Source organism: Tinamus guttatus, unplaced genomic scaffold, assembly GCF_059628265.1.
Source record: "Tinamus guttatus ecotype Peru unplaced genomic scaffold, ASM5962826v1 Tinamus_guttatus_pri_ptg000180l, whole genome shotgun sequence".
Taxonomy (NCBI): domain Eukaryota; kingdom Metazoa; phylum Chordata; class Aves; order Tinamiformes; family Tinamidae; genus Tinamus; species Tinamus guttatus.
The window spans coordinates 814337-839701 of record NW_028288714.1 but is presented as its reverse complement, the minus strand read 5'-3'; the positions used below and the strand labels follow the sequence as shown (position 1 = coordinate 839701).

The 25365-nt window shown below is 39.4% G+C and overlaps 1 protein-coding gene across 2 annotated transcripts in view; it reads right to left on the bottom strand.

Annotated features, from left to right (window-relative positions):
- The window catches only part of GPC6 (glypican 6), a 686072-nt gene extending 660975 nt beyond the window's left edge, over positions 1-25097 (bottom strand). For both annotated transcript variants that reach the window (XM_088523305.1, XM_088523306.1), the window contains exon 1: positions 24692-25097. In XM_088523305.1, the coding sequence (XP_088379431.1) occupies positions 24692-25007 (316 nt within the window). In that variant the 5' untranslated portion in view covers positions 25008-25097. The remainder of the gene's footprint in view (positions 1-24691) is intronic.
- Between the last annotated feature and the right edge of the window lie 268 nt (positions 25098-25365).

The following is a 25365-nucleotide window of genomic DNA, read 5'->3' as shown; positions in this document are numbered from 1 at the left end:
AGGGAATGAATATGTAAGGCAAGAAGGAACAACCATAATGGTGGATGAATATTGACAGCCTCTTGCATTAGTATTAACAGTCACTTTAAAATCTTTGATTATTATTCTATATGGCCAATAGCAGCTAAATAAATAAATAAATAACAAAACAAAGAAAAACCCAGAATATTAGCAATTATCACATAACTGGAAACAAAACCAAAATATAATATGATTTACTGTGTAACCTTACAGTGCACATCATGTACACAGCAATTTCAAAAAAGTGGTAAAATGATTAAAAGTTCAGGCAAGGACGACAGTTATGAATCTATATTCAGAAAAGCTCTACAGAAAAGACAGCAAGTAGATTAGGAAATTTTTAATTTGAGAAAGAGATAGAAGTAACGGGGAAGCAATAAACATTTAACAGTAATATCTTGGAATAACATCTTGTATATGTTTATTTCGGAGTAGGTCATTTAGTTTTGGTTGGTTTTATTCCTGCTTTTTCAGGATGATCATGCAGACTCTGCCTATATTCAGTTATAGGTGGTGTCGGGTGGAGGATGGAAGTTAGAAAGGAGATATACCTTTTATTTTATTTTATTTTATTTTGGCCTATGATCATTGAAATCTGCTGGTTCACCAGCAGCTGAAATTATGTCAGAAGACAGGCGATGACACAAGTGAAAAGGAAACTTCTTAAAAAGGCAGAGAAGGCTCAGATGAAATTAGATGTAAATAGTACACACATTTTATAGTTAAAAATTGAATTAAGCCTTGAAATTTTCATCACAAAAGATTGGTTTCTGGGAAACCCAATTAAGCTCTCAGTTGCTGTGGAGACAGGTAAAATTATTAAGAAGGTGGAGCATTTTTGGCGCCAATGAGTGACATGTCTTATTGACACCATATGGTTGGCTGGTACAAGGTCATGGACCATAAACTGCATTGCAGGCTGCAAGCTTCAGCGTAATGAAAAATGTACCCAAGGCCTATGAATATAAAATCTTCACAATGCTGAAAATAATAAGAAACAAACTACCTAGTGAAATGGGCAAAGCTGTAATTTGATGACACGGAAGTTGTTTGTGCCAAGTGAAATACATTGCATGAGAGGTACAAATTACATCTACTAAACCTGTCACTTGCTCATTCTGTGTAATTCTGTTGTATCTATAACCTTATCAGCGCAGAAGAGGAAGAAGATAAGCAAGTCTTCTTTGTTCCATGGAATTTTTATGGAGATCCAGACCCTTCTGACACATCATCCAAAGCATCTCCCAGAAGGAAGTAGAAACAATAACAGCTTGCTCAATAGTAAATGAAGAGTCTGGTCTCCTGAAAGTAAATAATTCTAAGAGAAACATTTGAAATAAATGAATGCTTCAGCTTTCAGCTTTGAAGAATTGTTCTCATTTTCATGAAATGTTTAAGTCTGAGTTCCATATGAACCTGATGCTTCAAAATACTTACAGCAATATTTTAGCAGCTCCCACTTGATCTGAACAATAAGCTTTTTTTTTCCCTCTCTATAAGAGCTGGGGAATAACCCAACATTTCTAGTTCTTTAACTCTACCGTTACAGTCTATCTACTAACATGTCTGCTCCACTTTCAAAATGTGTCTTCCCCTTAGCTGTGATATTGTCTTAGAGTAGAATAAGCTTCATAAAGAAGAGAACCTGCAAATCAAATTCTGAAAAACCTATTCATGCTCATATGAACCTCAGTCCATTGCAGACGACCAGAAGAGCAAAGCTGTAAATAATTTTCTTCCCCTAAGGTTCCTCCTAACTTACCTAAGGGTTGAGTACCTTCGTGTGGCTAATGGTGCCATACTTGGCATTCCTTGAAGCAAATCTCCCAACTTTATCAACTGGTTACAAAGTCGCAGAATACTTAGCATGCTGCTGAACTAATATTTTTCAGTTAATGATGTTGTATTCACTGTCCATTTTAATGTAGTTCTCACTAAGCTACTGAAAAATCGGGTCTGTTCAGGTCTCTTCTTTCAGTGAACCAAGATGTGACTTGTGCAGAACAGTGACCAGACTGTCAGACAGATAAATCTGAGGTGAATTTTATAAGGTAAGAGTGTACAGCAATAAGAAAGTCAAAAATTAGGTGTAAGTTTAAGACATATTAGCATGCTCTCCACTTAAAGAGCATTACGAAAGTGAGGAAAGTGAGGAAATTAAACATTCATACAGTTGTTCCCCAGCTCCCTCGTACATTGTGACTCCCTCCTACATATGAGTCACAATGGTGAACTACACAGGACTCAACTGGATCTGGCTTGTCCAATAAGGGCTTAAAAAGGTCTCCTTTGGGGAGCTTGCAGAATGTTCAGCGAATGGAGTAGGGAGTTGCAGATGGAGCAGGGATAATCTCACGAGTGTGGCAGCAAGATCATTTCCACTGGGAACTACATTGTACTGTTCCTTTTGTTACATTTCCCTGCAGCCCACCCAAACTTTCACAAATGAGTCCAAATTTACACTGTTTTCTGGCATCCAAAGCCCAGCACAATAAAGCCTGATATGCAGATCTAATCAGAGAACACAGTTGAAAGCAGTGTTAGTGACACTCCTAAAATATACAGCACTACCTGTTCTTACAACACAAGCTGAGCATCTCAAAACGTTAAAAATCTTTCTTTCTCAGCTGTAGATGAAAGATTTACAGTATCTTAGAGAGTACTGTGAAGACAAAGGCTTTCTTAAGTTTTTCAAATACAACAGAAAAGACTCTGAAGTATTTTACAGATTTGACTTCAGTATTTAAATAACAACTGGAAAACACAAAAGAAAATGTATTATATAAAGACCAATGGCAAAAGGTCAAGCAGAAGGACTGGTACATGATCATGCTGTTAGAATGATCCTAATTCATATATGCAAGGGAGCTGAACCAAGGTTCCTGCAACAATCTGAAATATCTGCACTTTTAATACTTGACTTTGCAGTTCTAAGTTTCTATTAATACATTAATACACAATCTTCTTTATTTTGATTCCAAATATGAACATAGTATTTTTGAATGTCTTTAAATAGAAATATATACTACAATTGCTTATGAAAATCAATATGTTATAGAAGGATATATCACTAAAGCTTATACCATTCTGTATCTGATTTACCACAGGCACGGCATGAGAAATACATACTGGTAAAATACTCTTTGAATGAACTGAGAGCTTTATGTTTTCTGGGAGGGAGAAACAATCTCTAAACTGACAGTGAATCAAGATTTATGTAATAGTTTTTGAGAGAAGAAGATAGTAAACAGGAGTTAACAGCAGTAATGATTTAGACGATTTACTTAATAGTACCAGGACCAGATTAAATTATTTGTTTCGCTCTAGCACAGTGATTAGAAACAGAAGAACAGAAGAGTGAAAAGGGGTGTGTCACAAAAGAAACAGGGGTAGGATTTGGGTTTTTTGCCTATTTTTTATAGATTCATGTTTTCTGAAAAGTTATTAATGTCTCCTTAAAACAAAAAAAAAAACTGTCAAGATTTGTAAAGATATGGAAAGATCCCAATCCACTCTGCATGGTTCAGCAGGCTCCACGTGAGCATAGGCAGCAACTTGCTGAAGAGGCCTGAAATAAGAACTGACACACAGCACTATTTTATGATACAAACACTCTGAACTGTATTTATATCACCTACTTTAGAAAGTTGATGCAAATGCTTCAGTGACTCCAATTTAGGCACCTTTCTGAAGCAGGGTGATTCAGACTGCCCACACTAGAGATATAGACTCATCCTGCAGTCAAAAGAGACAGTTTCCAAAAAATCCCTGTCTGTAGCTAACATCAGCAAGGAGCGGAGTGTGATAGAAGCCAGTCCTCAAGATGAAACACTGGATCCTCAAGATGAAACTTGGATCACTAAAGGCTTCAGATACACTCTAATTTAAAACTGTGGATTTCAGTATCTCTTAATGGTTAGAGCTCATCTTATGTTCATCTAGAAGTCTACATTTTGTTCTCCAAAAGCGCTCTGTGATGTGAATTGAAGCACCACAGTTAGATAGACACACTGGGAAGATTTACTTCAAAACCACATTCCTAATTCATACTACAGTGTTAATTTAGGTGCATTTTTTCTGAATGATTCTAGAGAATAATTCAGAAGGTCTTAATTAGAGGTCTACCATTGTATATTAACTATAAAGAACTATATATAAAAATACATATATATATATATACTATTTTCTTTTTTATTTACCATAAAAATGGAAGTTACAGTCTACAGAAACCTACATAGTTCCATGGAAAAGTGCAAGTTATCCACATGCCAAAACAAAAGATACGAGTATATATAAACCTGGTAAAGCAGACATCTAAATCCAGATGGGATTCAAGTGCCAAAAACTTCTTTCAGGATAAATACAGGTAGGATAATAGCACTCCTTTGACTCAGCAGCCTTATGGTTAAGAAGCTGAAGCACTTTCAGCCTCAAAACAGTTTACAATTGGTCTGATTTTTTGTTTATTTATGTTTTTACGTAGGTGATGCGGTTCTTAGCTGCCTGAACTGTTCTCTGAGAGTATAGTATCTACATTCCATATAAAGTCCTTTTATGGTCCAATTTAGGAGGGCTGAATACAGTCCTGTTGCATGCATGGACTATAGGATTTGGATTTGACAATCCAAGCACTGTAATACTGTCTATGCTCCAAGCCTTCATTTCTAGGTAAAGCAATACCTTCCTTTACCTTTTCGCTTTTTCTGTTTGCTGGTATCACACGTTACTTCATATGCTGAGATCCTCCTCTGTTGCATGCACAGTAAAATTGTTGTTTGACAAATGCAAACAAAATGAGCAGCTTTGCTTCAATTACCTGTCCATAGCTATAAATACATATAAATATATACATACATATTTATGCACGTCATAAATATTGATATAGGACTCCATCTTTAATAAATCAATGCCAGAATTTTACAAGTATTTGGTATCTGTCTGACATCTTTTTATACATATTAGGAAAAAATATCCTAACTTGTCTTTGCATCCTAAAAAATACACTCTAATCTGTCTTTGCACAAAGATCATCTTAGAATAGGATCCTTTGCTTTCATTCATGCTCAGGTGATCATGCTTTCTTCATATCAGGTACATATGTTGACAATCGAAACATTTAAAACTGCTTTTTCTTTAGGAGATTATGGTCAATTTATATTTAATAATTTCTGTCTTTGAAAAATGTGCTTGATGAGTGAGAGTGATTAATTTTGAGAATCAAAGCAACAACATAAAAGATCTGTTGAAGGAACTAATCACAACTACGAAGTATAGAGACAAGGAATACTGTCAAAAATATTCCAACAAGCACTAGTGCCTGATGAGATTTTGAAAGCAAATATAACTCTACAGAATTCATATGCAAAAGAATTAAAAATAAATTAAGGCCGCTCTACCAAAGCAATGCTACCCCAGGCAGCTTTCTTCACCTTCATTTCCCCTTGTGTGCTGTTGTATGTTGAGCATGGAATACCTCTTCCTCTCCTTCTCTTCCCTCTTTTTCCTTTTTGATTCGATTTTCTTTTCCTTTGGGGCCCTCCTCCTCTTTATGCCCCAAACATCATCTGTAGACACATATTCAAGCATCATCTCTGTCCAATTCCCAGACCTCCCTTACTTTTTACAGATCAATTTCAATTCAAATTAAAACCCATTTTCCCAGTATCTAACCATTAAAGATATATAACAGCTCTTATGCAATAGTCCTCACAGTTTCTGGCTCAGCATGTTCATACATTTGTTTGTGCTCAAAATATGCACCAAGAGCAACTATGAACTCATACTCTCTCCAAGGAGTAAGTGGATCTTTCATTTTAAAACAAACTGTTTCTTTTCTCTATAGATAAGTAGCATGAAGTCAAAAAGTAACACTCTGTATCTTCGAATAGTAAAACAGCTGTGCCTGGACCAAGTGTTTTTTTATATCATGATTATAATGACGAACGACTCAGAGGAAAACAGGGTGAAGGGATGTACAGATTTACTGTTGATCCCAGAATAATGCATAGGAATATTAGCTGACATAGCAGGTTCAGGTTATAATCAGAATACGTTACCATGATTTTTATTTATTTATTTATCTATCTGTTTATTTACTTATTCATTATATGCAATGATAAAGGAAGTGTTTTCATTGTTCTGGTGTTCCCTCCTGAAATTCAGATTGATTTGCTGTTACCAAGATTGCACTTGTTAACACATCAGAAATGCCAACAAATAAAGTTTATGCCTGTTGGCAATGTGCAAAGCCAGGAGAGAAGGTTAAAGTAGCTGTAAGCAGATCTGTTAGGCCTGTAGTGCCAATTCTACAACACATTACACACTTGTACAGTTTCCGATTTAGACTGAGGTCGCATCTGCCTTTGGTGTTGCACACTTTTAGGTAGTAATAGTTTATTTCACACAAACTGAAACCATCTGCTTTGGATTCTCTGCAGAGAATTTATGCATTTTTTTATACAAAAATTAAGCTTTTTTTTTTCAAAGTTCATGAGTATGTTTATAACAACAATACAAATCATGTTAATTTTTACATTTGTATATGATTACGTTGATTGTTCTTCAGTGTTATTCAACAAGACAAAGTTATTGGCAATGCTAGACTTCTCTGTTCCAAGCTTAGTGCAGTAATTATGAAATAATGGCATTAAAAATTACCATACTAATGAAAAATGTAATTTTTCACTCCCAAATAGAGTATAATACTTCTTTTCTTAAAGTCAACATCATTGTAAAAGCTAGGTGAGTAGCATTTTGCTTGAAGCTAACTTATTTTCACAGCAATTTTGTAAGGCTGCAGTCTAGCATAATGTCATTTTTTATTATATTCTGAAGTGGATTTTGACTTTTCTGACTACAGTAGAACAGCAAAGACTGTGCATTTTCAACACATCACTGCCAGTTCTGTCTTGAAATTGCTTTTTTCTTATTTTGTCTTTTGCCTGTATTCTTTCCAAAGTGCTGATGATTGATAGCAATAAAAATATATGTATTGCTATTTGTCATTAATACTTCTCCTTTCTCCTGATATGAGGTGAAAAACATAACAAACTTATTCCTAAAGTCTTCCTTTGATGTCCTATCCACACTGAGACAGATTTCAACACACTCTTCTACTCTTTTCTCCAAACAATGTCAAATTACTGCATAAGGAAAAAACCCTACTTGTCATAAGTAAAGCTATTCTATACAGGAGCCATTAAGGAAGCTCTTAAGTTTTCAAGTTGAAATTCTGTTCAGCAAGTTGAGAAAGACACTTCCGTATGTATATTTGCTGGGGGTGGCCAACCTGGAGGTGTTGGTTGGCCAAAAGGGACACCATGGGACATCCCCACTCAAGCGACCTCCTATCATTGGCCGTGTGCTCTAATGACCTTGGAGTTTTGGACAGAGCATTGGAGCTAAAGAAGAGCCAGGGAAGCTGATTCTAGTCATGAACACCTTTCGCAGAGAGTTATAAGGCTCCGGAGAAGAGGCAAGTGCTGCCTGTGACCTCTGATGGAGCTGCCTTCCTGTGGGGTCAATGGGAGGTATAGGCTGTCTCCTGGGCTCTTCTTGGACATGTGAAGATATTAGTGTGCAACATCTAGTATCACTACTGCAAAGGAAAGATGTAGGGCCAGCTTTGGTGCATTGACAAGAAAGAGCAGTTACTGCCTAAAAATAAAATATTCGGGATTAATTATGATGGGGTCATAAATTCAGAGTTTGTAAACAAGATCCTGTTATAGTAGAAATTTGAGCAAAACTACTCTAGCAGCACATAAGCTAAGTTATAAAAGATGACCTTTAGTTACTGCCTCTTTTGTTCCTCCAGGTATTACTGCACTTTTATGATATTCCCCTACTTTCACATAGCTCGTCAAATGCAAACTTCTTTGTGCTTTTGCTAAGAGTTGCTCGTAACCTAAAGGATATTAGAAGGATATACTGGTTTTCTTATTGAGCAATTAACTAAGTTATCCCCACACACACACACACTGCCTCAAAAATAGCCTAGGAAAGAAAACCCTAAGCAAAGAAATCCCGGACTTATTAAAATGCAATGTAGCATTGCCATGGACTTTGGCAAAACCAGTATCCCCAGTGAGGAACAGCTGCAATGACAAAATACATGCAGCAGAGAGGATTTCTGAATTACAGATAAAGCCTAGCTTGTGCCTGACAAGGTGAAAAACTATTCACAAAAGAGCTTGACAGAAAAAGCACCAAAAGGAGGCTAAATCATGAATGCAAGAAGAATACATTAAATGATATTTCTTTTGGTGTAATTGTCAGATAAAACTACAGTGAAGGTACAGAACCAGGATGCTAAGATAAACTGGAAAAGGAAGAAGTTCTAGGAAAAAAATGAGAGACTAGAGAAAAATGTCATGATGCTGCTGCATATTTATAGGCAAGTTATCCTAATAAAGGCTGCACAAATGAAATACAAAGGCCCTGCAAGGTTTGGGGGAACAATGATAGATAAAGGCACTCTAGTAACCTAATTAAGGAAAATTAGAGTACACCAAATTGGCTATTCCAGGGAGAACGATTAGTTGGTGAGACTGTTGTACCTAAAACTCATCAAAATAAGCCAGAAGAAGAAATGTTGTCCCCACAATGTCATGTACATAAAGCACGGTAATTGTCTACCAAGATATAGAACTCTTTAAGAGGATACAGAAGGAAGAACATTTTGCCATTGTGTCAATTTATTTTTTTCAGAGACATGCTAAGGAAGGTCTGGGAATGCTGGAAATCTACTACAGCAGATTTAGTAAAGGACAAAGGCGGATAAAGGGAATGACTAGGGTGAAATAAGGATGGGAAAATAGAGAGAAAATGAGTCAAAAAGGGAAAAGCCAGGATGGAGAGTTGAGTGGAGAGTTGAGCAGAGAGGAACATCGCGAAGTTCAACAAAGGCAACTACAGGGTCCTGCACCTAGGGAGGAATAATCCCATGCACAAGGACTAGGGTTTTCGACTTGCTGAGAGTAGCTCTACAGAGAAGGACCTGGGAGACCCAGTGGACCACAAATTAATCATGAGCCAGTAATGTGCTCTTGTGGTCAAGATGGTGTATATAAATATACATGTAATTAAATATATTTATATACAGATACATATATATGTAAATATGTATGCACACATATATAAATGCATAATAATGTTACTCTATAATGCTTTTCATTTGAGCAATGACACGCAGACATCACACAGAACTGATACAGAATTACTAGTCGTTGAATATAAACAGAGATATGTGAAAACTGCATTACATTATTTTTCGAGATGTGGTGTATTAAGTTAGCCTCTATCAAATGACTACAAAATTCTTCCTGAAGGAGGTTTGATTCCAGCTTTATTTTTCGATTGATGGCAATAAAGAGGGAATTTAGAGCTGAAGCGAAAGCAATAAAATTAATCTCAGAAAGGCTTTTATGTCCAACCATCTGCATTCCATGAAGTACCTGTCTGCTCAGTCATGATTACCTATGTTATTGCATGAGAAATGCTTCTTAAGTTCCCACAGCTGTATACATCACAGTTCTGCATCAACTTGAACACAGGCATATCCCATTCCTTTTAGGCCACTCTGCTTACTGCTTTCTCTGAAAATCAAATACATTAATAGTTGCAACATATTTGTTGCTTTTCTCATTTTGTTGTAACAAAGCTTCTCTGAAAATTGCTGAAAATGAACATCCCAAATGAGAATATAATGGTGTTAATCACAAAGCAGTGAAGTATTTGTATATCTTGAGTATTCCCAGAAATAACCTTGCCAAAATGCTTTTGGTAATGTTAAAGGTAGGTTTTATGTACTGACTTTCAGGTCGCAGGTACATACTGCTTAAATTGCTGTTTGTATTGTGTTTCACATGAAAAGACATTTGAAGGGGTGGGAGAGCTAATCAGTGAAGGTTGGCAGTGCATAATGGATAGAGTTATCAAGCCAGATAAATAAAGTTCACTAGAACTTAATTTCCTTAAATTTTGCAATATTTGGAACACCTCTTGCCTTCTGATGAGCAGCCGTTGGATTTCTTGAAAAGCTGCCCAATTAAAAAATAATGAACCTCTACCTTCTGAAACGGACTCATTATCCTGGTGGTTTCCAATAGCAACTTCAAGCATGGTTTTACATCAAATTATTTTGTGCCTTTTGGCCAGTGATACCTTAGCAAGCCTCTGAGGTGCTTCTGAAGTCAAGTGATTTCCCCATGAGAAAATATTAAAGCTGCTGTTATTCCCACTGTACGGTTCTCATCTATGCTCAGAAAGCAAATAAAATTTCTAGTGAAAACAGACAGAATGCACAACATGCTCAAGACCTATCTGACACCGTGCTGCAGGGCAACTTGAGAGAGGAATAGGTTCATCCTCAGCAAAGAATACCAACATTTCTGCCAGCCTTTCTCTGAGGAATATCTTTTTATAGTGTCATTCTCAATAAACATAATTGTAGAATGAAGAATGTCAACCCTTTGGGCAGTGTCTATGAGGAAATCTCACCACTGTCCCCCCCCACTAAGAGGAAAACAAAAGCAGTGGTTTCTTCTCATTTTTTAGTACATGTTTGTGTGAGAGAGACTTAAAAATATGGATATTAGAACAACCTGAAGCTTACCAATGCCTCTAACACTGTTCTTTCACATATGTGTGCTGTGTATTTACATGCAGTAGTCATACCTACCGCTCTTTCAGAAATGAGCTACTCGTATGCAGAACATAAATTCTTTTTACTTGAACTCCTGCATGTAGTCTTCATCAGTTTTTGAAGATTGATTTTGCATAGTGGGAACAGGTAACACTTACCTTCTGAGGATGTGTGCTTCCGTTAAACAAAAAGGGTTTTTATTTATTTTATCAAAAGGGATTAGGCCACTTGTGAATCCACTATGCTTTGGACAGCAGCTACCTGCTTTAGGAACTGTGCTAATCCAACCTGGTCCCTACAGAAACTCAGTTAAAGCTGGGGATTTGTTTCTTTAAAGTACTTTAAGAAAGAAAGCCTTCTATCACTACTGACAAATCCTAAGAAGGTGACAGCAATGTGAAATTCACTGTATTTTGTTTAACGAAGGATAAAATGACCCAAGTATCAAATTTCCCCTCAAATCCCTTGGAAGATTATTCCATAAACTGAAACACTTCTCAACTATCTTTTAGATCATTGCTGGCTGCTTCCAATCTAGTAGTTCATTACCAACAATTTAAACAACATTATCAGCACAAGAGGAAAATGGGGATTGTTTGAATGTTTCTCAGGAGGGAGGAAATAAGGGAAAAGCAGAACTAACTTTCCGTGTTGACCAATTTTCAAGTTTATTAAGCTTCTTATTAAGAAAAGTTATAGGACCAAATAGCATTGTTACCCTTCTTCACAGCTACCTCATTTTTACATAGATTTACTACCAAAAAAAAAATAAAAAATAAAAAGATTCTCCATGGAAATTAAAAAAAAAAATCAGCAACCTACTCCCAGTCTTTTCTATTGAAACTTTCTTGCTTTACATGCAGGAATTATTTATTGGGAAGAAACAGAGCGAGCTGACTACCTGGCTCAGCACTGAGCATTCTCACCCCACCAAGAGGTTCTAAAGCCAGGATGTTCTCAGTGGCTACTTTGCACAAAAATATTTATGCATTTGTTGGACTGGAGCCTTTAAGAGTGCATCAACTCCTTCAAAACAGTATCCTGCTACGTGTTGATAAAAACCTGCACCTTCAAACATTTTTTTTCCAAACCTAACCACCATCACTCTTCCATTTTCTTAGTGATGCAGTCTTCACAGGCCTCCCACTATCACTGCCCTCTGAGTTACTTTTATTTTTGCTTATTAGTCACACAGATAACCAACACAGTATTCCTGCATGCCTATCCTATTGATTTGCAATGTCCTCTGTACTACTCCCTGCCCCATTTCTTGATTAGGCCAAAATTTTCACTAGCAATATGTTATTATTGATGATCATTGGAATTGCTTCAAAAAGAAAGATGGCATACATGCCTCCAGAAGAGCTTGGAAGATGCTCGTCCAAAGAGTAAGGTGTGGAGTCAAGTCTCATAGCCAACAGCATCATTCTCAGGATTTTATTCCCTTGGTTTATCAGCCTACTCACCTTGATGTTTGGTTTTGACTAATTCTCCTCATGCGTTATATTGTTTAGTCTACGCACCTAAACAAAAAGCATTTATCCTGGAAGCATTTATCTGGTACCTGGGGAGTACCAGAAAGGTACCTTAAAATAAAGGGTTACAATAGTGAATATAGTAATGGCCTAATCCTTTGAGGATGCATTAAGTATTTCATCAAACATGAAGAATGTTAAAATAATATGTATTTGTTTTCTTCTTTGGAAAGATGGAAATATGTATTTGTCCATGTACATTGAAATATTCTAGGAAGAATAAAAGAATACTTTAGAAATTAGAGGAAATTAAAGAAAGAGTCTACCATAAGATCTGAAGAACTATTCAGAATGTATATTCTTAACTTGATTTGCTCTCTGTTGAAAGAAGTGCTCTCTTGTAAAATTAAACCAATTTGTTGGTTTAACAACAACAAAATTAAACCAATTCTGTTTTTTTTCAAACAGAAATGTATTTGAATGTTAAGTTCCTACTATATCTAATACAGGTTAGCAGACATCTTTGCTTGTACGTTACAGAGACAAAAAAAAATGTAATAATCAGGCAAATGCATATTTTGTGGAATAAATACCACTAAGAGTTATAAATTTGTTTTTCATGTTGATAAGGAATATCAAATGTTAATAGATATTATCTATTAATCATAAAACATGGTTGCTAAATATTACTGCCATCCTCCCAAATTGCTTACTGTATCTATCTATCTGCACTGTCTCTTGAAATATATGAACAGCACATCTCATGTGCAATGATTAAAAATGAATGCAAAACTTGATCTCTGGATCTCTATACTGAAATAAAGGCAAAAGCATAAGAACTCTCAGTACAGTTTTGAGAAGTTTTATTCTGCTGTATCAGTCCTTCCCACATGACTCATCTGAACAGTCACTGCATTCAACAGTGTGATCAGCTCCCTAACATCAGTAAAGCCACAGAATGGAAGAAAAAGATTAGCACTTATGTATCAGCCATTAAAGTGATGATTCTAATTTGCCAACTCCATTAGTCTCTCTAGAAAGGTTTATTGTCTGTGCTGTACGATAATTGTAATAATGATGTTGAAAAGACTATAAAAGGTAACTTAAAAGTATATAAATCAATACCAAAGCTGCACATATGATTCTTTATCCTATCTTCAGTTTATAGATCTACATTTGATTTGCTCAGCATTACGGATTAAAAGCTGCATGGATCTGCTATTCAGCTTCATAATTTTCTTGAGTCTGCCTTTGTTGGTTTTTCAGCAAAAAAGAATAGGCAAATTCTACAGTTCTTCTATCATGTAATCCTGTGATTCTTCTATCACAAGCAGATTTAGCTTGAGAAGCCCACTGAGCATGAAGATAAGGTCAATGATCATCCTGCCACCACAAAAATGGAAAATGATCTAGAATACGTGAAGGAGCAAAAACTAACAACTAAAGGAAACTCTCCAAATAGTAAAAGGAGACTTGGATCTCACTTACAATCCAGAAATTATATTCTATCTTGGAAAAAAAAAAGCTGGCTGGTATTGATACAATTTCAGCAGCCTATGCGAGTGCAAAGTGTATTGGAATGTATACGTGCATGGAGAGATGGATGTCCACGCACTGTGGTTACTTATGATCCACAGACTAATACTCCTATGCATTACTCTCAGCAGAAGACATTAGTCTCTTACACACAAATCAGTACAGAGGAACAATTTAAATCCATTTGTCAGATAAGGAAAAGCTCCACTTGAGCAATGATCTCTATTTATGTGTTTAAATATCTGCCAGCAACCAGATTTTTCTATACAAGGTGTAAAGAATTTGCGGTTTGGCTAGTTTCTGTACCGAGCATAGACTGTGCTCTAGGCAATGATTTACAGTGTCCAGCTGGAGCTGCTTTAAAAAGCAAACTCAGACTCTAAATTACTAATTAACAAGGTAAAAAGATGCTTCCACAAAGGATCCATCAATTATTGAGGTAATCTCCATGGGATATGAAGCTGGTGTCCTTTAAAAGGGCAATTAAAAAATTAAGGAACATGTTTATACTAAATTCCATACTTATGTAATAGAAAAAAAAGATGCTTAAACAATATGTACTTCACTATTTCGCAATGAAAATGCTACAGTCACATACGTCTCATGAGGACATATTATCACAAGTAGAAAACATATAAGCCCTTTGGAGACAAAACCATCCTTTCTTTGTATTTACTGAGTGCTTCATTGAATTAGCTTTCACTTTTGATTATTTATTGTAAAAAACATTTCTGATTAGCTTCTGTAACATAATGCAAGTAAATCTCCATCAAATTCTGCCATCAGCTGCAGTCAATGGAATTAGTGTCCTTCACTAATGAAACTATTCTAACCAAAGCATTTACCAATCTGATTACAGTGAGTTTATATGTGTTTTTTAATTACTATCTCATTAATTAAAGAAGAAAGAGGCTTTGGAGTTCTCATTCAAAGAATGCTACCGGACTTCTGAAGATCAGCTCTAAGAACAAACCAATCACTGTTTTAGTATCCAATTTCAGGAAACCATTTCTGGGAGTCCTTTCACTTTATCAGCCATGCTGCATTGCGAAGAGAGGTGTTTGCATTTAATCAATGCATTTTAGTTATGTTCCAGGTATTCAATTTACAAATGCTCACTGCTAGCTCATAGTCAGCCTGACCGACTATCTTGTAGCAGCAGCAGTCATAGAATATTGCTCCTGGCTTTTCACCAATTCAATAAATAAAGCTCCCCTGTGCTGCTCTTTTAAATACCTTCATTTTTTAAATTAAATTTTGATTTTCTGCTCAGAAACACCTAAATCTCTGTTGAGCCACAACCTATTTTGCAACTTAGATTAGCAAGGTCTTTCTTTTCTTTTTGTTTGTTTTTTTTTTCTTTGTTTTTTTTCCAGATGTACTAATAGCAGAGGACAGACAGCTTTACGAAAGAGAGAAGAGGATTTTATTAAGGAGGGCCAGCTCTGTCATTTTCTCTTACATTTCTGATAGTGCTTTAGATATATATATATATGTAATGCAAAGTTTAGACCAGATAAGAATACTGCAACCATTGGACCAGATAAGAAAGGTATAATGCCACAGCTCTAATTGATTAAAGAGGATATGCGCTGAGTCAGAAACTGTTCAAGAAGTATTTTCATATTTCTCTATAGTGTAGATAATAGTGATCGACAAAACAATAATTTTCTCTTTTCATCCAGGAATTCAAAATTGCTCATATACAGCTTCATCTGAGAAGTTCAAATTGTAAAGCCAAAAGCTAATATCAGAGAAATAAATATTGGTATTTTGTGTTTATACTGTGAATCAATGTTGTGTATCTGAATAAGATACAGTCACTGTTTGTACTTAAAGTAGTTTTTGTGAAATTTGCTGTCAGCTTAAGAGAAAAGATGGAAAAGACTTCAAGTTTAGCTACTGTACACTGGGTGCACATCTTCCCTTTATTTTGATTCTGCACTGCTGTGGTGCACTGCTTTAAGGACTGGCACACATCTATAAAACAATGGCATTCACAAAGTAAAAGATATTTTAAAATTCTGCAGCAGTTTCTGAAGTCTGCTGACTACTGATCAGATACTTACGGCATGCAAAAAAAAAAAAAAAAAAAAAAAAAAAACTGCAGAGCATTTTGAATTTGTGTAGGAAAGATTTTTACAAAATGAAAATATAAATAACAGTCCACACACCTGCAGTCTAACAAGCCAATGCCTCATAAACCCCAAACTTCAATGTGTAATAAAAAGAGGCAGACACCCACTAAATTCGCCACATTAACTACCACACATCAACATGATAACAAGCCAAGAGCTTCCCCAAGCTAGTGATGGACTCTTATGATGAGCCTTCATCCCAGGCAGATGCCACCGTTCAGTCTTGTAGAACAGATGACTCTCATAGCATGGTTCATCAAATCCTGGGGACACGGGTAGAAAGTGGAGTGCAAAAGCAGAGACTGCACCCACAAACTGTCCTCAGCTGCTGGGAGTATCTTCTCAGACACAATATAAGAATCCTACAGCATTGGCCCACTGCAGGCTGAGTTCTGCTGCTTCATGAGACAGGACGGACAAAGTCTTTCTCTTGAAGTTGCCCAGGGATCTAAAGACCAGACCCGAAAGCCACCAGCAGAAGTCAGCACCAACTTTCTCAACACACCCTTGGCTACATGTTCCTACAAGCTCTCCTGCATAATTTCTGGATTTTCTTTGGTGTTTAGCTATCAGGCCAGCTTGCTGATCCAGGCCACCATGGTAGGTGGCTAGTTCTTCTTCAAGGGAAGCAGCGAGGACACAAAGCCAGAAGCAGGAATGGAGAATACAGCTATCTGGGTTAATGGCAGACTCCCATCTGACAGGGTTAGGTGTAAATGAAAGCTACACTACAACAGTCAGGATTCGAGCTTTTTGTAACTTTTCTTTTTTAAGTTTAAAGGAAGCTTATCCTGGAAACTCACAGCCTTCTCTCTCGGGTTATGGAACACAGATACATATAATTCTTATGACAGACATAACTGTGCAAAAGCTGTGCTATTCTTTGCAAACAAGAGACCCGTTTCAATTACATATTACACACCAAGTTTGAGTCATTGCAAACTACCCACTTAGCAGACCACCAGGCTCTGACTGAACTGTTTAACAATAGAAACGCCAATACATCTTGATGAGAATTTTTTTGCATTTTGGAGCATGATCAGTCAGGCTGAGTCACGGCTGCTTTCCTGAATTAGAAGGAAAAGCAGAAACCTAGAGACTGTGCATGAAACAAGACCAAGTGGGGCATGAAAGAAAAAAAGAACAGATCAATTCTTCTCCCTACCTCCTTCTCTGCACCTAATTCATCCAGAACTTTGACCAGCACGAAAGCACATTTACAGGCTTTTCCTTTCTCTTAGACAGGGTTTAAATCTGCAAGAAAGGATGTAATATCTAACCTACTGAATGCAAAGTGACTCAAACAATGAGAGAAGAAAAGTGTCCCCACTCGTTTCATTTACCTTCTAGTAACAGAACCTTCTCATAACATTCATTCTACCCACTATTCTCTCCCTAATTCCCTAAAGCAGTTTTTTTCTACTCTTACTACCTACACTTAGAGCCGCATATCTGGAATTCTTGCTTGGATTTGACCATTGAATTGACCATTTGCTATATTCACAAAAACAAAACAAACAAACAAGAAAAAAAAAAACAAGAAAAAAAGAAATCTGGGATCTACTGGACAAGAAAAATGGTTCTTCAGATTCACATGTTGCAGCCATAAATGCTTTGCCCCCAAAGCTACCTCCACTACATGACTAGAATCACCAGAAAAAAAGAAACTTAGAAAAGCGAAACATTTTCTAAAGACACGGAGCTATATTCTGAACTAAGGAGAACCTAGAGAAAAATGTACATAGAATTCCGATGGGATCTCCCTTTCCAGGAGCATCAGTCAACATCACCAGACTTTTGCTAGGATAGTGGAGCCTAACGATCTTTTTCCCTAATGCTATGCCTCACTCCCTAAAAAAATAAGTCAGAAAGCTGTTTAGTTCCCTTGATTACAGACTACTGCTCTCAACATCCAAGATCATAGCAGCTACTTTCAAGAGCCCATCTCAGACATAAGAGATGACAACTGCAGCGATGCATTCAACTGCTCTATTTTGCCAGATGCAGGGTACTTCTACAGACCTCTGAGGCCTTCACGACCTTGGCAGCAATGATGCACATCCTCACAAGTGCTGATTTCCCTCCCGAGAAACCCAGGAGAAAGTCACAAGAGCCTCTGTGGTCTCTAGGAAGTTCCCAAAGGAGAAGTCCCCAGACTAGAAACTCAACACATACATACGTGACAGGAACGCAGACAAAACCATCAGAGGGACATCTGTGGCTAGCAGCACACTCATGGCAAAAGTCGCTTCAGCGACTGGGGAGGAACATTTCAGGCAACAGAGCTATTTCTTTAGAGCATAAGATATATTACCTGCTGCATGAAGCAGCAGGTTCAAACTAACTAGATTCCCCCAGCAATAGGATTAGTGTGGCTGACTTGGCCTTTGATCTTTCTGATGTATATGAACTGAGCTCTGTGCAGTTTATTACCGTGCATATGTTTGCATTCACGTGGGTTTGCTCACGTGTTCTTCAGATGTTTTGACACGATTAGCAAACAGTTATCCCAGTAACATGCAGTTTGTCATTTTTTTTTTCCAGTCCTTGAATCTGGCTTTGAGGCCGCTCCAGGTAAAAACCACAACTACACGTGTGCACATTCATGGATGTGACTGCACTGTTCTACCAGCATACCTAATTTGACATAACAGCCCTGCTGGGCACCTGTTAAAAATAGTGGAAACTTCAATTTATTTTGGGAGCTTTGTCTTGCTATCTTAAACCCAACAGGTCAGTGAGGAGGTGCAAGGCTCTGCTGTTTGCACAGAAGCTGTAAAAAATATTTCTTTCTGGAGGGAAGAAAAAAAAAAGAAAAGAACCGCTCTCCGTGTTGGGTATCCCTTACATCTGCCGCTCAGCTGGAAACGCTGTTAAAAGGCCATTAGACCCTTAAGGTAACAGAGCTCGGCAGCTCCGAAAGCCGTGCAGCAATTTGCTAGTTGCGCAAAGAGGATCGGCCCTTGCCACTTCCTCTGCGCGGACCGAGAACGGCTTCTGCCATGAGCCATGAAAATCAATCCCGCAGGACAGAGGCTGACGCGTGGCTGGAGGCACCGCGCGCTCCAGCTGCCCGGTAGAGCCTCCTCCTGGGCGCGCGGCGTGTCGGCAGCTGCGGCCACGCGGCCGCGACCGGCCCGGTGCCGTTCACCCCGGAAAACTTCTACGTGCCTCCGCCTTCGGCAGCTCTGAGGCTGTTCTTGCCTATGGAGGGATTGAGTGCGACAAACTTTGCCAGCCGTACATTTCCCTGCCATCTGCAAGGCATTTGGAGTCCCTTCTGCATCTCGTAACGTATCCTCTCAGTTTAGCGTACTAACTATTCTGCTTTTAAACACTAACCTTTTATATGCTGCTCTTAGGAATTTGCCAGGAAGTGTTAATTCTTTCGCACGTATTTAAACTGCTAAAATAATCATGCCTGGTAATATGCATAGTCAAAACCAGAGAACGAAGGTTCCCTTTCCAGAGGGACAGCACCCATTAACCAGGTAGGAAGGGTGGCATAAGTGTAGTTCACTGAAAATGTAATTTCACTTTGCTAGTAATGTGAGTGCTGATACTTTGATACTGTAATGGAGTTTTAAGCACTACACTTGTTATTTCAACTGGAAACTTTAACGTAATTATATATTTTTACTTTACTAAGCAGAAAGAAGATTAGTATGCATAGTTTTCTAGCATATATCGTGTGGAAGAAGACAGAGATCTCGCAGCGATACTCTAAGATCTTCAAGTCATTCAAAAGGAATGGCAGGTGGTAATTTTAAAGACAAATTACCCAGAAAAGCTTTTATTGTTGATCACTTGTTATAAGATTTGCCATTTGCAAGTAATTGTACATTCAGCTGAAACTGACCTTTTATGAGAGCCAAGTGGTAATATAAATGAAATGAATATATTCTTTACTGCAGTAATATAAAAAGAATGGCCCGAGCTTTTAATGTAGTGCTTGACCTCTCTGGTGTCTGAACACCACCTAATCTCAGGAGCGTTTCACACCACCATATGATGGAATAACTACTAATACAGCATTAGAAGAGTTTAGCACATTAGCACTTGGAAGTGTAGAAAATATTATAGCTTTAGGTATGCTCTTTGATTATAAATCAAACTGTCAGCAGGAAGAAAAAGGATGATTAAAGGACAATTCACTGAAATTCACAATTACACTAATTATTAAAGCATTGCTATTTCTATTTTAAGTCCCTCTCTCCAAGACACTCTACTATAAAATCATGCTGGGCAATCTAGATACTGAGATTTAGAACTCTCAGTCAACAATCAATTATTTATAAGCTTTAAAACACACATTATTTCTCCTTAAAGGCCCTGGTCTTACAAAACGGCAGCTGCAGGTTTAGCTGTAGTGACTCAAGCCGTGTTCGTTTTAATGGAATCAGTCACATACATACCAACAAGCACATACGAAAGTGACAGCAAAGCCAGATCTTACAGAAGTTGCACTTTCTCCTCGCTGAATGCGCGCACAGGTTTACTAGCATGTTGCACACACTCACAACAGAAAAATAAGGGAGGCCTTTGAGGAGGGACCAGGTAGTCACTTGACGCCACAGTGACTGAAATCGCTACTAGAGATTAGTAGCAGCTATACAGAACACAAATGCAACTGGCCTAACACAGGAGAAGCACAAGGCAACATCAAACTCCATGTCCATCTTCATTTCCGTCACTCAGTTCAGGAATGAATTAATCTCTAACAGCTTGCTTCAGATTTCACAAATTTACATTGATTATATCATTGATTTCAGGAAAGTTATTCCTGTTCCATACTCCTGAGACAACTAAAGATCCCTGAGTCCCCATTTGTCTTCCCTCCCACAGGCACTTTGTTCACACAATTCTCAGTGACATCAGGAGAGAAATGGTAAAAGAAGGCATTAATTAAAAAGTACTTTGATACAGATTTTGCTGGGAGGACTTTCCACCATTCTGCAGTCAATCTATCCTAATGCTATTTAAAGGAAGGCAAAACACTCACAAACAGCATTCTGGGATCATCTGACACAGGCTAATAGCTCAGTTACGCGAGTGACTATTCAGTTTATTTTTATTAATATTATTACCACTTTCATGCTATAAGCATCTGCATTATGTTTGCTAAGATTTCTTCCTCTATATTTTACCAGTATGAAGCCCACTCACCAAAGCACGATTTCAAGTTTCTTCAAACCTTCAAAATGAAGGCTTTGCTTCTGCTTATATTTAAGTGACTTTCACTGCAGTGTCTCTGGGCTACCTGAATCTCATCTTCTTTATCATCAACACAGGAGAGCAAAGAATACACTTAACAAACTTAATGCAACACCTTTATGGTTGGACATGTCACCAGAGAGCTTCTGGGGTATCTTCAGATACACTGTTAGTCAGCATTTGTTCCAAAAAGAACCCTTCCCCTCTCAGCATCCCTGGTAAATACTGTACATTTTAATGCCACTAAAACATAGTTAAGTTTTAAGCTGAACAGGGGAATAGAAATGAAAATCTTTGCTAAAACTGAAGATATAATTGAAAATGAAAAGGCACAACCAAACACATTTGTTATATTTGCAGAGTTGGGCCTTCACTTTTATTCGGAACAATCCAAGGCAAGGACACACTCTAACCCTCCGAGTGAGTTCAACAGCTTTGAGCATATTAGTGAAACACCAAAGTTAAAGCTTAAACAAATATCCCTGGACGATACTTGCTGTGACTTTCCACTTTAGCATTGACTTCTTTACGTAATACATTTTCCTGCAGCGAAACATTTCCTGTAACGTCCCAGGAGCTCCACTGGGCGCTCCTCAGCACTGGGCTGCAGCAGCATAATTTTGACGGTTCAGCTATCCGTGCAATTATACACCGTCTGTTAATTTATTTATTTTTAATGCAGACACGTTTTTGCAAGCTGGCACGTGCATGGCAGTAACTGCGTCAAACATAGGACACTTGGGGAGTTCGAGGAGAGGACAGATGTTTTAGGGATACACCATACAAGCAAACACCACAAGCTGCTGCTACATAGTTTACATGTTAGCGAAGCAGGCTTTGCACAAAAAAATACACTGCAATTTCTCATCTCTCCCCTTCGCCTCTCAAGGCATTCCCAGGCACAGTTTTTCATTGAGGTTTTACTTTGGCAGCCTCTATCAGAAAGCAGCTTTGTAGGCAGAACTTTGCAGTAGGTCACAGCACCTGAATTCAGCGATTGGGATGCCCTAATGCACAGTAACTGCTACACAAGCAACACTGAACAACTCCGCACTATTACAAAAGCATAAACAGACTATCATAATCACATTATTACCATATTATTGCCACAAAACACCATATGAAAACCTTGTCTTACAGTGCAAAACTAAACAACTTCACAAATTTGTAACCTCTCTCTTCTCCATTCAAACTTCTAAAGAAAGTATTAATAATGCTGCCAGCAGAAGAAAACATTTATCAAACAAGTCTGGCTCATTTCAACAAGAGAGGTCCCTCTGGGCCTGTAACCCCTCTTCTTTTAGCCGATTATGCAACTCTTTCTTTGCACTAGTGCATACACACATGAGCACTTCACATTTCAACAGTCCAAGCTAGAGAAGTAGCTTTTGAATGAACAACGCTGAACATATGAGGACTGTCCAAACACATAGACCACATTGCATATATACTGGGTTTTACTATTTTTCATCATATTACCAGGTTATTGATGCAAGATCTTTGGAATACACAGTGTTTGTTCCAAAATACGAATCCAAATAAAGCTCTTTAATATGTTTAATATCAAAAGCACTTTGACAGACTACAGTTATTTTTGTAACAGTAACAAATTGCTTCTTTAACCAGATGCATGCTGGTTGAAAAGGACAGAAAAGAAAAAAAAAATCGAAATGTGTATGTTGATTGCTTTAATTAAGCTCTTTCATCGTTGTACCTGGTTGCATATACATAGCCTCCCATTAACAAGAGCTGCATAAGCACTTATTGCAAAACCTCTCAGCACCGCATAAAAAGAATGTACTGCCAAATACACCATAAGGCCATCACACTTTTCCAATTGTAAATCCATACAAACTGCTCCAAGTTGATAGATACATAAACAGGACAAATAATCCCCAAAGAAAACCAACAATATTTAATAGGAAGCTCAGGAAAAAATAACTTATCTGCAAAAAAAAAAAAAAATTCCAAACCCAGAAGTGTATCTTAAGAGGAAGCTGAAGAATGACTTTGGATTTAGCAACTGTTAAACATAACTGCTATCAGCCATTCTGTGCTGATACATGTTGCCAGAAACTTGCAAATTCCCCTTAACTCCAAGGATGCCTTAAAAAGCGTAGGACAACTTTGCACTTCATATTCAAAGACAATAAAACTCCTTTGCGAACTGAAAGCAACAAGTGCCTACCCAAAGTTACTGCAAGTATGAAACTCTCTGGATTTTTTTAATAGGATAGGGCATAACCTGTCACCCTATTTCAAAGCTGATGAAATAACAGTGAGCTAGAAGAAAGCATGACTGCAAATGAGCAACTTGAGGAGAAATTTAAAAGCAAAAAAGAGTACAGAAAGACCAGAGAATCAGTGAGCTAGAGAGATCAAATCGTCTGCCCAACAGTTCCATGCACGGGGCCTTCATGCTCCTGCCTTGTCCTAAAGCATGTCAGTGGGCCAGACACATGTGTCCAAGGAAAGCAATGTGGCCATGTGAAGAGTCCAGGCAGTGGGAATGTGGAACAACCTCCTCAATATTTTTGTGAACTACATCCTTGCTGCCCAGAGATTTTCCACATTTGTCATTCCCCATGTAAAGTGCTAAACACAGCATGGTTAGTAACTGCAGTTTTATTTCTCTCCAAGAACGATAAATCCCCTGCTTCCAACTTTTAAAAAGGAAGCAAGCAAACTGAGGAGCATCTAATAATCACTCTACAAACAGCAGCAGCTGCCGGCAAAGCGTCCGCAGCAAAGTGGAGCTCTTCCTTGAGGGCTTGAGCAGCCCAATCTGAGCAGACCACGCTCATGCTTTTCCCATACCATTTCTCTCTCTCTATGTATAAATAAATATATATATATGTACTTTTTTTTCACCTGTTCTCTGATTACTAAAGGATTATCTGCCTTGGACACGTTTTTACCCATGCGGTCCCAAAGACACACTGTGGATAAGGCTGGAGGGAAACACTGGAAAATAATAATAATAATAATAATAATAATAATAATAATAATAATAATAATAATAATAATAATAATAATAATAATAATAGGAAAATTAAGGGGTGGAGGGAGAAAGCGACCAGCTCGGCGGCAGCCCGGAGGGGAGGCAAACCTGTTGTGAGGCAGCCTCAGCACGAAGGGCAGAGCCCGCCGAGAGGCCGCCGCTCCCGTCGCCCGGCGAGCGGGCACCGCGGCGGGACGGACCCGCTGCCCGGCGCCGCCCGCCCCGCTCCGCTCCGCTCCGCGCCGGCGGAGGGGGCGCGCGGGAGGGACCCCTCCGTGGAGGGCAGTGATCGCCGCCGCGCAGAGCCGCGCCGAGCGGCGGCCGGCGCCACTGCGGGGCCGCTCCGCGCCTCTCGCCACCCGGCCGCAACTCTCAAGAAGTTTCCGAGGGCGCCCATCACCGCGGCCGCGGCTCGCTCGCCTCTCCCAACACCTCCCCACTCCTTTTTTTTTTTTTTTTTTTCGTTCCCACCCCCGCTCCGTCCCTCAGCTTCTCGCTCCGTACCCCTTTACTACACACGCAGCAACGCCGGGCCGGCGGCGCCGCACGGGGAGGCGGCCCGCAGCGCGCCCCTTCCGCGGGCTGCGGATCCCCCCGCGCACCCTGCGGCGGCCCCCCCGGCCCATCCCACCGCGCAGGCACCGCGCGGCCCCTCACTCACCCGCGATCTCCTGGTAGGGCACGCTGGCCAGGCTGAAGCCCTTGGCGCTGTACGCCTGCCGCACCTCGCCGCAGCTCCGCGCCTTGGCGTCCGCGGCCGCGCGCGGCAGCAGCAGCAGCAGCAGCAGCAGCGGCGGCGGCGGCCCCGGCAGCAGCGGCCCCGGCAGCGGCCGGCGCGCAGCCCCCCGCGCCCGCGGCATGGCCCGTGGCGCCGCCGCGGCGCCCCCCGGCTGCGGGGGCGGCGGCGCGGGAGCCCCCCGGCCGCCCGGGCAAACTTTTGCGAGGGGGCCGGGAGCGGGGCGCGCACACGCACACATGCGCGGGCGGGCGGCAGCCTCCGCGCCCCCGGCGCCGTCCCCCGAGGCGAGACGGAGCGCTCCCTCTTCTCCTCGGTATGTTAGGGGAAAAAAAAAAAAAAAAGGTGTAAAAAAGGCTTGGAAAAATTATAATATCTGGCTGTAGGTGGTGCAGATGGAAAGCGCGGAGCGGCGGCAGCGCGATCCGCCGCGGAGCTGCTGCCGCCGCCTGCGCGCCGCGGAGGTGCTGGGCGGGCGGCGTGGGGATGCACTGGACAGCGGCTCCGAGCGCGCCTCTCCGCCTCTATGTGCGTGTGTGTGTGTGTGTGTGTGTGTGTGTGTGTGTGTGTGTGCGTGTGTGTGTGTGCGTGTGTGTGTG